Raw genomic sequence first — 12,655 nt, 5'->3', positions numbered from 1 at the left:
TTTTGAACTGAATATCACAATTATACAAGCCATTGCACATCGTCACGTGATATATATATGTATGTATATGTTTATAGTGTTTTTTTTTTCTTTCAGAGTAGCTATAGATCCATTCAGAGACACTCCTCGGTTTGAGCTCCAGATCAACAATCCTCGAAATTCACAACAAAAACTGAACTTTAAGAAAAATCCCGGTCTCTTTTAGTTGAGAGTTCAGGTTGGTTGTTTTTTTGTTTTTTTGCAGGAGATGAGGTCGCTGCTGAAATCTTTTGCAAGTCTCAACATTTTCACTCAAGTGCTAAAATCAGAAGTGTGTCTATACAGCAGGATGGTGATCCCTGAATAACAGGACCTGTGTGTGTGTGCGTGTGTGTGTGTGTGTGTGAGTGTGTGTGTGTGTGTGTGTGTGTGTGTGGTGGAGTGAATCTTTTCTATTTTTTGGCTGTGCTGGGGTCGGGTGAGGGCAACGCCGGGCCCTATGGGGGCAGCAGTGGGGGTTTGAAGGTGCAGGCTCCGGTACACTGGCGAGGGGTGAGCATCTTACACGAGAAATGATGAAGGGCGTCGTGAGCTTCTGGGGAGGAACGAGTCCATCAGTGAGAACATTGAAGACAAACACAATACTCTCACAAGCTGTGACATTTTGTTGTTGTTCTTATACCTAATGCTGTCAAAGGACGGATTCACTTTTTTTTTCCCCAAGTCTGTCTTCAAACAATCCTCAGATGTCAACATGTTCACTGACACAGTGTTTGGTTGTTGTAATTGTTCCTTCTGTCCGTTAAAGAAAATCTGCTCTCAATGTGATCTGAATGTCAGGAGTCTTTGTGCTGAGCAAAATAACTTGTTAAGTTTGGTTCAAGCTAACTTAAGGCTTTTGCAGTTTGATGTATCCACTGGGAATCTTTCAGTGATTTATACGTTTAAAAAAATCCTATATGTGATTTCATAAGCCAGATTTCCATCCAAATGTAATCACAAATTTAACAAAATTATCAGAAAAATAGTTCAAAAGGAGAATATTTGTGAATATCCATGTACTGAAGCTAAAGGAAGACATGCTCGCACACTAATTCAATGCCACAAAAAGGTTACAGACTTCTTCAGGTGATCCTTTTTTGAAAAATGGGGGCCACACCCCTATACTGTATAGAGTATTAAACTTAAACTTAAAAACCATCCTTCAGAATTCAAATATAACTACAAGGAATAGTGAGTGTAAAGTTTGCTGAGTAAATAGTGTTGCACCAGCATGATGTGTTAACTTCCCTCTTCTATCAAGAGTCAAAGGTTTGTTCAGACAGCTGGTGATGTCATTCTCCAGTGTGGTGCCGTTACACTACTGCAGGTAAAGTGGCTGCAACCAAGGCCGCTAGTCCAACCTCAAATACAGAAACAAAATGGAAATATTGTTTTTGTTTGTATTTGATGTAGTCGTTTGAAGAAGAATACTGTCTCATGTTGTATGACACTATTTTTAGTCGCCTTAGTTGGCGTTTTAAGTCACATGCTTCATTTACGTCATGATTAATTCACTTAGAAGATTCCATTACACGTGGTTGCTTCTTACTTTTGATGATACACCAACTTCTCCACCTTTGGGCAAGTGAACAAACATTTTGTTTGGTATTTTGCCCCCCCCCCCCCCCCTCCTAAAAAACTGTCAGCCTTTCCCATGTAGGAAGAGACAGATTTAAAGCCAATGTCCAGCAGACTGAGTGTTTGTGGAGGGTTTATAATCAAACAAGGATTTTTCTATTCTTTGAATTTGTGTCTCCAACACTTCAGATTCCTTTTTTTAAATTCACTCTCCAGATTCCCCTGACATCTTAAAAAACAACAACTTGAGACACATTTTTTTGTTTGTTTTTTTAAACTGGCTTTAGTCTATGTGATGTAATTTTGAACAGTAATAGTTTTCTGTGATATTAGTTCATTTATTTCCTTTAGACTAAAATGTGCTTTATTTATATTTTTAACAGAACTGTGAATTTTCTTTTGACTTACTTTTGAAATAGTATGAAAAAGGGATCTATTTAAACCCAAGAAGAACGGGAAGAACAATTGAAGTGACCCAGAGTATTTTGATAGTACATTTGTGCATGTGAGGATTGCTTTCAAACAGACTTACAGATCAGTAAATCCATCCTGCTGTGGTGTCCAGATGTTAAAATGCATCACACTGACCAATGGAGATGTTTTAAAAAAAGTAGCACTTGCATATTTATGTTTGTATGTGTGCATTCCTGTCCCTCTCTTAGACCACAAAATTACCTTTTAGCTTCTGCTGTATTGCATAACGAGCGTTTCTCTCTTGGTCCAACTCGCTGCACAAAGTGTCTATCCAAAAATAAAATGAATCAAGTATGAAACAATGGGTCGAAAAAGGGGAAGAAATATATGAGTTGCTGTGCAGTGTGTGGTGAAGTAGTGTAATGTTTGCCGTTTGCCCCTATGGTATTTAGAGTGACCCCTGTGTGTACTTGAACCCTGTATTTAAACTACTGTAACATTAAACCAATCCCAATAATGCTGGCTTTAGTTGCTGTCTACTGCATGTAACCGATACCGTACTACATAATGATCTGTCTTTTCAATTTTCCAGAGCATGATTTAGGAGAAAATAACCTTTCAAAACAAAACAATATGGTTTCAGTTTCACCTTGTGATATCTTATAATTAAACAAACAGCAGGAGAAATGTGTTTTCTTCAATTTACAGTAAAAAGGTTGCAGATAAATTGCCAATTTTTCAATATGCAAGTGTCACTTTTCATTTCTTTTTCACTTTACATGTTCTGATTGATTTGACGTTACTTAAATATTCCTTTGTGGCAGATTTTTCCCATAAAGTTAAAGAGCACTGATCTACGTCTGCTTTGCATTCATAATGTATGGAGGCACAAAGTAAAGAGAGACACCAACCTCGAACAATCTGCAGCTGCTGGACCATTTCCTCTCTGTAGGACAGCTCACGCTTCATTTGATCCTGAAAATTATCTGAAGAGTACAAGGCCACGTCAGATGGAAACTTTTAAAGAAACACTACTAGATTCAAATAACAAAATAACTTATTATCTTCTATAAGCGCACGGTTTAAGATCCTAAATGCCACTGTGGCTAATTTGTTATATATAATCAGACTTACTTTTTGTCCTACCTTTTAAATGCTGAAATTCTCTCTCCAACTTTTTCCTCAGCTCTACTTGTTCCACAAGCTGCTTCTGTAATTCCTCTGCAAAAACAGAAAAGCATCATAAAATGGCACGTCTGAACATTAAGCTATAGCAAAGATAATATCTTTATCAACCCAAAAAGACTTCAAACACAATCCTAAAGTGACAGTGCTTCTGAATAAAAAGCAGGAAAGTGGTGCATTAAAAAATCATTCACCATAGTGATAATAAAAAACACGGAAATCAGCACAAAAATCTTACAAAAGCATCTACCTCACATCAGTTGTGTCCCACTTATTATTATATATTTTGAATTTGTGCACATAAAGATTAATGTCAGCCCAGTAAAGCGACTTCAGGTGCGTTCACGTCCTCGGTTCCAGCCCTCTGTGCGCTTTGCTGTGCTGACTGCCACAGTAATTGCCGCGCACTGCCTGCAGCCTGAGACGATAATAATGGAGTCCCGGGGTTTTTCCAAGCGTTGTAAAATAATTAGCTGCCGTGCCTCGGGGTTATGGCTCTGTTCGTTAAAATATTAATAGCCTCTAAACGATTTCCCTTTTTACAATAATAAGTCAAAACTCCCACATCTCGTGATTAAGTGGTTAACAACTATGGAAACACTTTAGGCCCACCAAAATGTAAATTCACATTAAGGTTCTGGCACGTCATCGTTAGCAGGCCACGGGCATTTATCTGCATGTAAAATGAGCTCAAATCAATGTTTAACATTAATATAACACACAGTCTTTAATAATTAAACTGCATCGTTTCAATTGGTTCTATATAAAACTGATATTCAAAGTCATTACCAAATTACTAACTCTGTTTAATTAAATGTAATGTCCTACATTTAAAAATAAATATTAGTGTTGATTAAATGTGATGACCTGCAGTAAATATTTTTTTCTGATAGCTGGTGATACATGAACCCCAATAACAATCTAAACGGCGTTAATTGTGGATTAGCATCATCTGCTACATCCATCTCTCTTTTGTTTCATTTTGATCGTGAAAACAGCCTCTTACCTTTGGCCATGTTCTCCAGATCTCTCTCGTGCACACTGATGTCGATGCGTAAAGCTCCATCGGCTGCACAAAAACAACAAAAGTCATTATTTATCCTAAAAAAAAAAAAAGGAAAACTATGATTCTAATATTTCGTACAAGGGGTCTGACACAATAAAATAAAGATTTTAAAAAGATTATACCAGCAGGATTTTTCATTCAAAATAAATAAAACCAATAATAATAATGAAATACCTTGTCTGTCCTTCTGCTCCTGATATGTTGTATTACGCTGGTTCTGTGTTTCAGACGTGTGATGATGAACACCTGAACAGAAGGACACAGATCTTTCATAAAAACAGGGGAACAAAAACACAATTTGCATTAAAAAAAACATTAATTGGTTTAATGATCACCGTTGGATCTGCGGGGGCTGCTCGATTGTTTGGACCCAATCGACGGAGGCTCGTTGAGGAGCACGTGGCCGTCTTTGCCATGAGCGTACACCTGTAAAAGAAAGCACACACTTATGTTTAATAACGTACACCAATTATACGTCATTTAATGCTGTTTTTCATGATAATCTAAAAAAAAAACAAAAAAAAAACAAAAAAAAACAGGAGTCTCATTCGTTGAGAAGATGTTAAAATCATTCCATAAAGATGGTTTCACTTAAAACACTAATTTGGAGGTGAAAAATGATTAAATAAAGAAAAAAGGCATATTAATAGGAAATAAAGTGTTTTACACTATTTATCAGTTAGAAAACAGAACAGCCTTCTAAATAAATCTGTCTGCTTGTGATCTTTTTGTTTCATTTGCTTTCAGACATTTAAGAGGTAATCTTCGGCCTTTCTGCCTTGCTCACTGGCACATCAACAGGGCAGTTTCTCCACAAGTGTCAGTCATCCTTTTGCTTGGAGTTATATTCATAAAATATACCGATATTAATAAAAACATTAGATTTTTAAATCGTTGTCAATTGATCTTGATGACATTGTATCGGCCTCTTCTCCTCTATAAACTCTCATCACCAATGTTCTCTATTGTGACAATTCAGCTCCCCCTGCGGGGATCATTAAAGTTTCATTTAATCTAATCTTACTTCATGAAGAGGAGAGCCATTACGCATCCGTCTGTCCTCCTCTGATGACCCGGTGTGAACTGAGTCCTCCGGTGATGTTGCTGCTGCTCCGGGGCTGGAGGCGTCAGGCTGCTCCTGACTCTCCTCAGCACCAGATGACACCCTGTCCAGCACGGGGGAGTGACGGTGCACCCCCCCAGGGGAGATCTGAATCGCCTCGTCCTCGTCTTGCCCTCGGTTTGACTCCACATCCACGTCCGGGTCTTCGTCTTCATCACCCACACTTTCTCTGTCCGGGGAGATGGATCTGTAACTGGAGCTCTCGCTGATAAAATCCGGGGACAGGTAGCCAGAGGCACGCGCGCCATAGCCTTCCCGGTTGCCGTAAAGTTTAGCGATGGTCTCCGCGTCTTTGACCACAGGTCTGAAGGCCGAAATGTAGCTGATTTTCCTCTGGTGGGTCTCGTCCCCGGATTTATCCTCGTCAGTCCGGGTGGAGGAGGACTGGGAGCTGGAGCAGCGCTCTCCGTCCTGTTGATGGAGAGGCTGGAGATTGGTGTCTTTGGGTCTGTGTGTGCCCCGGTCGCTTTGGTCAGATAAGTCGAGCTCGCTCTGTCGGACGCCTGGCAGCTCTGGGGGAGGTTTGGGTGGAGATCCCGGGTAAGGCGGCAAGGGGAGGCCTCCAGCTGTAGGCCAGAACATGGGGAACGCAGGGTAGAGGGTGTCCTTTGCGCCGGGCCAAAACACACCAGACACGTTGGTTTTGCTCGCGTCAGACACTCCGTCGGTCTTCTTCTGACACAGGCCGTAGCTCGGGAAGCCATAGGGGTGGTGGGGGAACAGAGGTGGGGGGATTTTCTGGAGCATGCCAAAGCTCTTGCTGGGCACAGGGATGACCGGGTAGGTCCGCGCGCCGCTCGTCAAACTCAGGTTATTACTCCCCTGATCGTCGTCGCAGCGTAAACTTTTGTGTGGGACCTCAGGGGAGCTTCTTTGGGCCAGGCTGGACGAGGCCTGAGATTTCATTGAAGAGGACATTCCCGAGCCACTCATTGGCAGAGTCCTCTTTCTGCTCCCTCCATTGAACATGGCCTTTACATCCTCCCACGCGTGGTTAATGTCTTCAGCCTTTTTGTCCGTCAGTTTCAGGTGGCGTCTCCACGAGTTAAAGTTGGCCGCGTCAGGCTGCAGGTATTTGGACTCTGTGGTGCGGTGGGAGTGGAAGATGAATTTATTTGGGGAGAAATACATGTTGCAGAAGCTGCACTTGATGCACTTTGCTCTGGAGCTATTGTATCTGGCGGGGATAAAACTGCCTCTGCAGCCCCACGCGCACTCATGAGTAACATCAAATGCAAAATTCTCTGGAAGCTTCGGGGGGCTGTGCGCTCCCAGGAAGGACTTGCAGAGCCTCTCGGCCTCCCGCTTGGTTATCATGCCGCAGCGCCTGGAGGAGATAGGCATGGCCCCCGCACGCCGCAGGAGTTCTAGCTGCACGGGGGTGCACTGCACACAGGTGATGCCCAAAGCGACCCTGCGGTTGTGGATCTCGTTGTAGCTGTAGTTCTTCAACAGGGTGTTAGAAATCTGCGCCAAGCACAGCCTCTCCTTCCCGTCTATGACCAGACATACGATGGGCACCCCGTACAGGGAGGTCTCGCTCACTTGGTTGGGTCTGAGGGAGCTCGAGCTGGAGAAGCTCTGTGCGTCCTGCTTTGAACTGGGGGGTGAGCTGGCGTCTCGTCCCGCGTCTCGAAGCTGTCCGGGCGTCGACTCCATCCCTGGAAATCTGTCAATCAAACAAACAGCTGGAGTGAGCCTGGGGGTGTTTGACAGCAGTGTGCAAAAGCATTATTATGTTCAATGCATCTTCTTAAAGTTATTCAGATTATTTATTTATTTTTAAACTGATACGCAAAAATAAACACATTCAAACATAAATATCTCCAAGAAATACAGTGTTATTCATAAAATGTGAAACATAGAAAATAAACTTTTTTGACGTGTAAAATTGTGACGTTTCTGTTCACCTTAGAAATGGAAAGCAAATATACTACAAATGAATAATTAAAATAAAAAAAGATTATCGTTATTTGATCATCTCTGTATAATTAGCCTAATATAAGTATTAAGCAGCTGTGTCGTTGGTGGGCCTATACATGCCAACCCAATGGGGCATTAGAAGCACATATAGAACAGTGATTATTGATATTTATACCAACGAAAATATTTTAAATATCACGAAAATAACATAATACGTAAAGCATTTAACATAGCTGAACAACTAACAGGTTTTTGCAGGAGTTCATTTGTAAAAGTGAAATCATCAAGACTTCTTGTTTATTATTTCTATCTCTTCATTCCACCATGTGCTCGGCCTCCTCTCTCAGGTAATCCGGGTTCCTGTGCGGAGGTGGATCTGCTGCAGCTCTTATCTCCAAAATCGGCTCAGCACTTACTCGGCAACTGCTTAAGAGTCACATAAGATCCTTACGCGCGGATAAGGACAGAAGGAAAATGCAGCCTGAGCTGCGCCAATGCGCTTAGCAGAGAGGAAAAGAACAATTGTAAGCTGCTTTCCTGGTAATTACACAGATCCACGAGCGCGTCCTGGCATTGTTAATAAAAGACTAGCCCTATATATAATTAAAGCTTCTGCGCAGATCAAACTCGGCCAGTTGTTCGATATGTAGGTGAAGCAGGCCTGTCCCACGGTCACCTGCGCGTACAGACTTTATGCATCATGCTCCTGACTTCACGGAGGCCGATACAAACACCTGCAGCGACTTTAATTATAATAATAATAAAAATAATAAATGTATAAAAACAGCTGACATTAATACAGTTTTTTTTAATTTGACAGATTAACCCACATTTTAGGAGTAAAACTGCAAATATACAAGAAAAAAAAATCCAAGAATAAATGCAAAATGATCACGATTAATAGCAAAATTCTTAATAAAATACATACCTTTCTCTCGTAAAAAGACGACACACTCCAACAGGGTTTGGGGTGAAAAGGTGATGGTAAATATGAATAAATAAGTGGAAATACAGGCCCAGAGAGTCCAGAGAGGGGCAGTCTCACAGACAAGGAGGTCTGTCAGTATAACTTTGAGCTGGAGTCTTTATTTCAGTTTATTTGCGTGCAGCAGCAGACGCAAACAGGACCTCCATCGCGCTGGATCCCAGGGAGGTGAATGGCGTGTAGACAGGAAGCACATGGCACCTCTCTCTCTCTCTCTCTCTCTCTCTCTCTCTCTCCCCTCCCTCCCTCAAACACACTCTCTCTCCTGTCATGCTGATGTGTAATAGCTCCCCTCCTCTCTCTCCCTCTCGTTCTTTCTCCCAAAGACGTGCTGAGTGACTACACTACCGTTTTGATAATTCACAATTTTACTGCTCTGACGCACAAAACAGAAACAGGGACAATATCACGCACAATTAGACCCCTGCTGACCCCAAATGGAGGGAAATTTCGGTCCTTAGTCTCATTTATATGAATATCTTTGAATTGTTAATAATTAACAATATAGCGCGCTGCATTGCCTTGGAAACATCTAGGCCATGTAAAGACGCAAACATAGTGAAATTATAACTGTGATAATTGTGACCCCTGGCCCCAGTCAAAGACCCTCGAGGGGCCCTCGGACTCAGTATTGGAAAACCATTTGCCGGCCCATCTGATCATGCACAGTCTTTAAGCATGAGATCGGTCATCAAGATGCTGTATTATTTCCACCGCAGTGGGAGCGAGCTGGGAAACAAGAGGCAGGGCGCGTGGCAGTCTGGAAGGCAACAAGAATGACAAAAGGCCCGCGCGCGTTTATCAAGTTACACGACCATCTGTTATGGCTTCCACGGCCGCCACGCAAATCAATCTGAGGCCTGGGTGAGAAAAGTGACGTACGAATTGGAGAAACGATGGACACAATAAGATAACATAGGCTACTTTTTGAATTTAAGAGGCTTCGTTCGCGCGTGGAATCGTTTTGTTGTTCTGCAAATAAAGTGAAATGAAATGAGAAGATTATGAGGATGCCTAAGGCAGGACCCTCTCTCCCTCTCTCTCTCTCTCTCTCTCTCTCTCAGACACACACTCACACACAAACAAAACGTAAATTGAAAAATCTGTAAAAAAAAATTACAGAAATGTCAAAAGTGTCTGTGATGTAATTGGTGACAATCAATCCAATCGGCTGCCTTTAACCCCTTAATTTATTATTAATAACCTGATCGATGGCTGATCGGTTAACCACGCTGATGTCCTGTACAGGGTGAAGAGTCGATACCTGGCGCAGGTGGACGCACGTGCAGAGGGACAGAGTCTGAAAATGACAAGAAGGAAATGTGTCAAGTGAAGAGAGGAAATGTAGAATTATCAAGAATGGAGAAACAATCTGACAAACAGCCATACCTTCACACAAGACCCCACCCTGACCAAGTGGATTATATTATTAAACCCTAAAATAAGTATTTAGCCCCTTCAGTGTTGTCCAGAAATGTGCCGATAAATCAGGTCAATAAGCTAATTATACATATACACATAAGCTGTGTGGGTCAGCCAATCAGAAGCATTGGTACAAGAAGGAAAGAGAGATCAGAGAGCATGTATCATTTTGTAACTTCAAAATGTACTAATCAGATAATCAGAGTTCCTACAAAAAGAAGACCACCCCCTTAAAAAACGTCCTATATTACATGTTGCTGTTAAAACACATTTATCTTACATTAAACTCCATAAACTCTAAATAAAGGGTACAATGGCAGCAGTTAAGAGCAATAGTCGTGTGAAATATCAGATTACCCCTGGCTGTAAAAAAAAAAGTCAAATCACTAAAGACTATATCACTGAGAATGATGTCTGTCTCCTGCGAGTTTATGACAGAAACATTGCTTTTAGTGCTCATGTTGTGATGGAGTTGGACATTTTCTTTGAATGGTTTTATTCTACTTTATACCAGTGTGCTTTGATGAGTCAATATTCAGTCTGAGCCACATTATCTAAAAATTAGAGGATGAAGCTGGTGATGATTTTCTTATTGTAATTTCTCACTAAATGATAAAAACTGACAAGCAATGCTACTTACAAGTGTTGAATCTTATACTTCCATATGGCTCAAATTGTTTTTCACAATACAAGTAAAGGAGCAAAAAAAGAGCTCAAACTTCACACTGACATATTCCTTTACTGAGCAGGCACCCTGAACTTATATTGAGTCATTAACCAAATGCATTGTTGATCTCAGGAAACAGTCTAAAGAAAAGCACCATGCATGTCTGCATAATTCAATTTTAATAAACACTACAGCACCCAAATTATTAATGATTTACAAAATATTTTTATTTTTATTTTTTTTATTTCCCCTTTCCATGACACCACATAGATCTATTGAGCACCACACCAGGGTAATATGGAGATACAAAAAGTTATTCAGTTTTTGTGGGGTTTGATGATAATTAGTAAAGACCAAAGAAAACAAAGCAAGCAGAGACTTATTAAATTAAAAATAATGGAGCTTGTAACTGTGTGTATTTGGGTTTAGGGGGGTTCATTGGCCCCTATACATTTTCAGACCGGCCCTGCTTTCAAACTAGCATAGAACTGGTAAATATTGTTGTGAAAAATACTGTTTTTTTCCGGCCAAAAATGACTTTTAAAACAGGCAAATAAATATTTTGAGAAGGGCAGCCAGGAGGAAACAATCAACGCGTTAATAGGCCTACGTTTTTAGGACAGTTAATGGTGAAGGCAGATAAACTAACCACAACACGCTCGGGTTTAGTGAGAGAGTGTGATGCATCAGCAACCTTGTGTGTGTGTGTGTGTGTGTGTGTGTGTGTGTGTGTGTGTGTGTGTGTGTGTGTGTGTGTGTGTGTGTGTGTGTGTAGCCTGAGATCGCCAGTTTTACCTCCCTGCAATATTGATGCTGAACCCGATCCTAAGCGCGTGCTCTCCTCTTTCAGCATCAGAGGCTTCCCCCTGCAGCCCCCACCAATAATTACAATTTTATACTGTAATTATTCCTCTCTTTTTAATTATTTACACCGCAGAACCTGAATGCAGCCTTTGTCGCTGCTTATTCCGGGGAAACGTGAGCTGACGTGTGCGGATCAGCAGCAAGGAGGTTTTAATTAGACATTTCAGCGGTAATTTTAGGCGAGCTCTTTTCTTGTTACTGTTGGACACAAATGACTCGGCCCTCATTCATATGCGCTCAATTGTTGAAAAAAAAACAAAAAACCTTTCACCTGAAACGTTCAGGCGGTTCAGGTTTAAGTCATCAGGAGTCCACACTCACCAGGTGAACCAGACCTGATGGATTATTTAACACAATGGTGGATGGGACATTTATGTTAAGGATTACGGCTAATAAGCGTTTGATTTACAACACGTTACATGTGTAGCCTACGTGTTTCTGCTGCAAGGGACTGTTTGGACATCTGTGACACAATTTCCCTTCACAAAAGTTAGTTCAAAATACTATAATCCTTAAATGCTAACATTTAAAATAGGGTATATAGACCCATGCATCATTTTCTGCTTTAAGGCTGCTTTTAATAGATACATTTTCTCTTTTATTTTAGACCATCATTTTCCCTCGTGCAAAAACAGATAAATAAATTGCCTATGAATGTTTTACGGATGCTATCAATAGCCTTCTTATTTACATTTACCCAGTTTCACAAACTATTAGTCTGACAAGAAGCACAGGAGTGAAACAAAACGTTACATTGTTGCACAGATTGTTGCTTTTAGAGGGAATAGTCACTTTTTTTTTTGTCCTGGAGATTATGATATTAATATTTTATTAACTGCCTTATCGGCCTCTGAGGATTAAGTTCAAACCTCTACGACTGTCACATTACAGTCCAATGCAAACATGTATCCTATAAAGAAAGGGGAGGAATTGTGTTTGTTGGCTATTTTCAAAAGTGCAAGAACACTCAGGTGTCTAAAAACTGAGTCCATTTTAGATTAGGGAGCTTGGAAACGCACAATAACAACTCCAGATGCCAGCGATCATTGATTCAAGTCAAAAAGCCCTGCACGTGGCGGTGCAGCTGGATAGTAATAGCTCAGATGTTATAATTAGAGATGTATTTCCAATCAGCTATTGCATTTTGTCATATAAAGAGATAAATCAAGCTTGCGCAATCAGGACAGGTTTAATAACAGCGGCAATTGAGGCCAAATGTTTTATAATTAACAGTTGTATCAGCAGCCTATAAAAGCATGACCCCTATAAATCCCATTTTAGAGAGCGATCAATCCTCCTCGCGGACTAAAGGGCCTATTGATCCCTCACTGCTCGCCTCACCTAAACGCTTTCTCCGCATCCCTTTTTTTTTTTTTTTTTTCTTGTTTCCAGTGAAAAGAGCGTTTC

At 41.0% G+C, this 12,655-nt stretch overlaps 1 protein-coding gene across 7 annotated transcripts; it reads right to left on the bottom strand.

The window, feature by feature from the left end:
* Window positions 1–222: 222 nt before the first annotated feature.
* skor1a (SKI family transcriptional corepressor 1a) lies at window positions 223–8,524 on the bottom strand. 7 transcript variants are annotated; one of them, XM_061032759.1, is made up of 9 exons: window positions 8,239–8,524; window positions 5,289–7,056; window positions 4,600–4,690; window positions 4,439–4,510; window positions 4,205–4,267; window positions 3,148–3,234; window positions 2,925–2,999; window positions 2,275–2,340; window positions 223–574 (listed from the first exon to the last, which is right to left on the bottom strand). In XM_061032759.1, the coding sequence occupies exons 2-9, from the start codon at window positions 7,044–7,046 to the stop codon at window positions 477–479; spliced, it is 2,310 nt and encodes a 769-aa protein (XP_060888742.1). In that variant the 5' UTR covers window positions 7,047–7,056; window positions 8,239–8,524; the 3' UTR covers window positions 223–476. The 7 variants fall into 7 exon arrangements, with proteins under 7 accessions (XP_060888742.1, XP_060888827.1, XP_060888895.1 ...); XM_061032844.1 differs by having other exon boundaries at window positions 223–571; XM_061032912.1 differs by having other exon boundaries at window positions 3,160–3,234.
* Window positions 8,525–12,655: the final 4,131 nt, after the last annotated feature.

Source organism: Labrus mixtus, chromosome 1 (genome assembly GCF_963584025.1).
Source record: "Labrus mixtus chromosome 1, fLabMix1.1, whole genome shotgun sequence".
Lineage (NCBI taxonomy): Eukaryota > Metazoa > Chordata > Actinopteri > Labriformes > Labridae > Labrus > Labrus mixtus.
The sequence above is the reverse complement of the archived record's forward strand: the minus strand, read 5'-3'. Positions and strand labels throughout refer to the sequence as shown.

What these genes read in the sequence shown, in the direction of transcription:
- skor1a (XM_061032759.1), bottom strand. Translation starts at nt 7,046, where the DNA reads ATGGAGTCGACGCCCGGACAGCTTCGAGACGCGGGACGAGACGCCAGC. An exon ending in TCTGGAGAACATGGCCAAAG is followed by an intron (nt 3,235 to 4,204) that starts GTAAGAGGCTGT and finishes CTGTTTTTGCAG; the next exon opens with AGGAATTACAGAAGCAGCTT. An exon ending in AATACAGCAGAAGCTAAAAG is followed by an intron (nt 575 to 2,274) that starts GTAATTTTGTGG and finishes GTTCCTCCCCAG; the next exon opens with AAGCTCACGACGCCCTTCAT.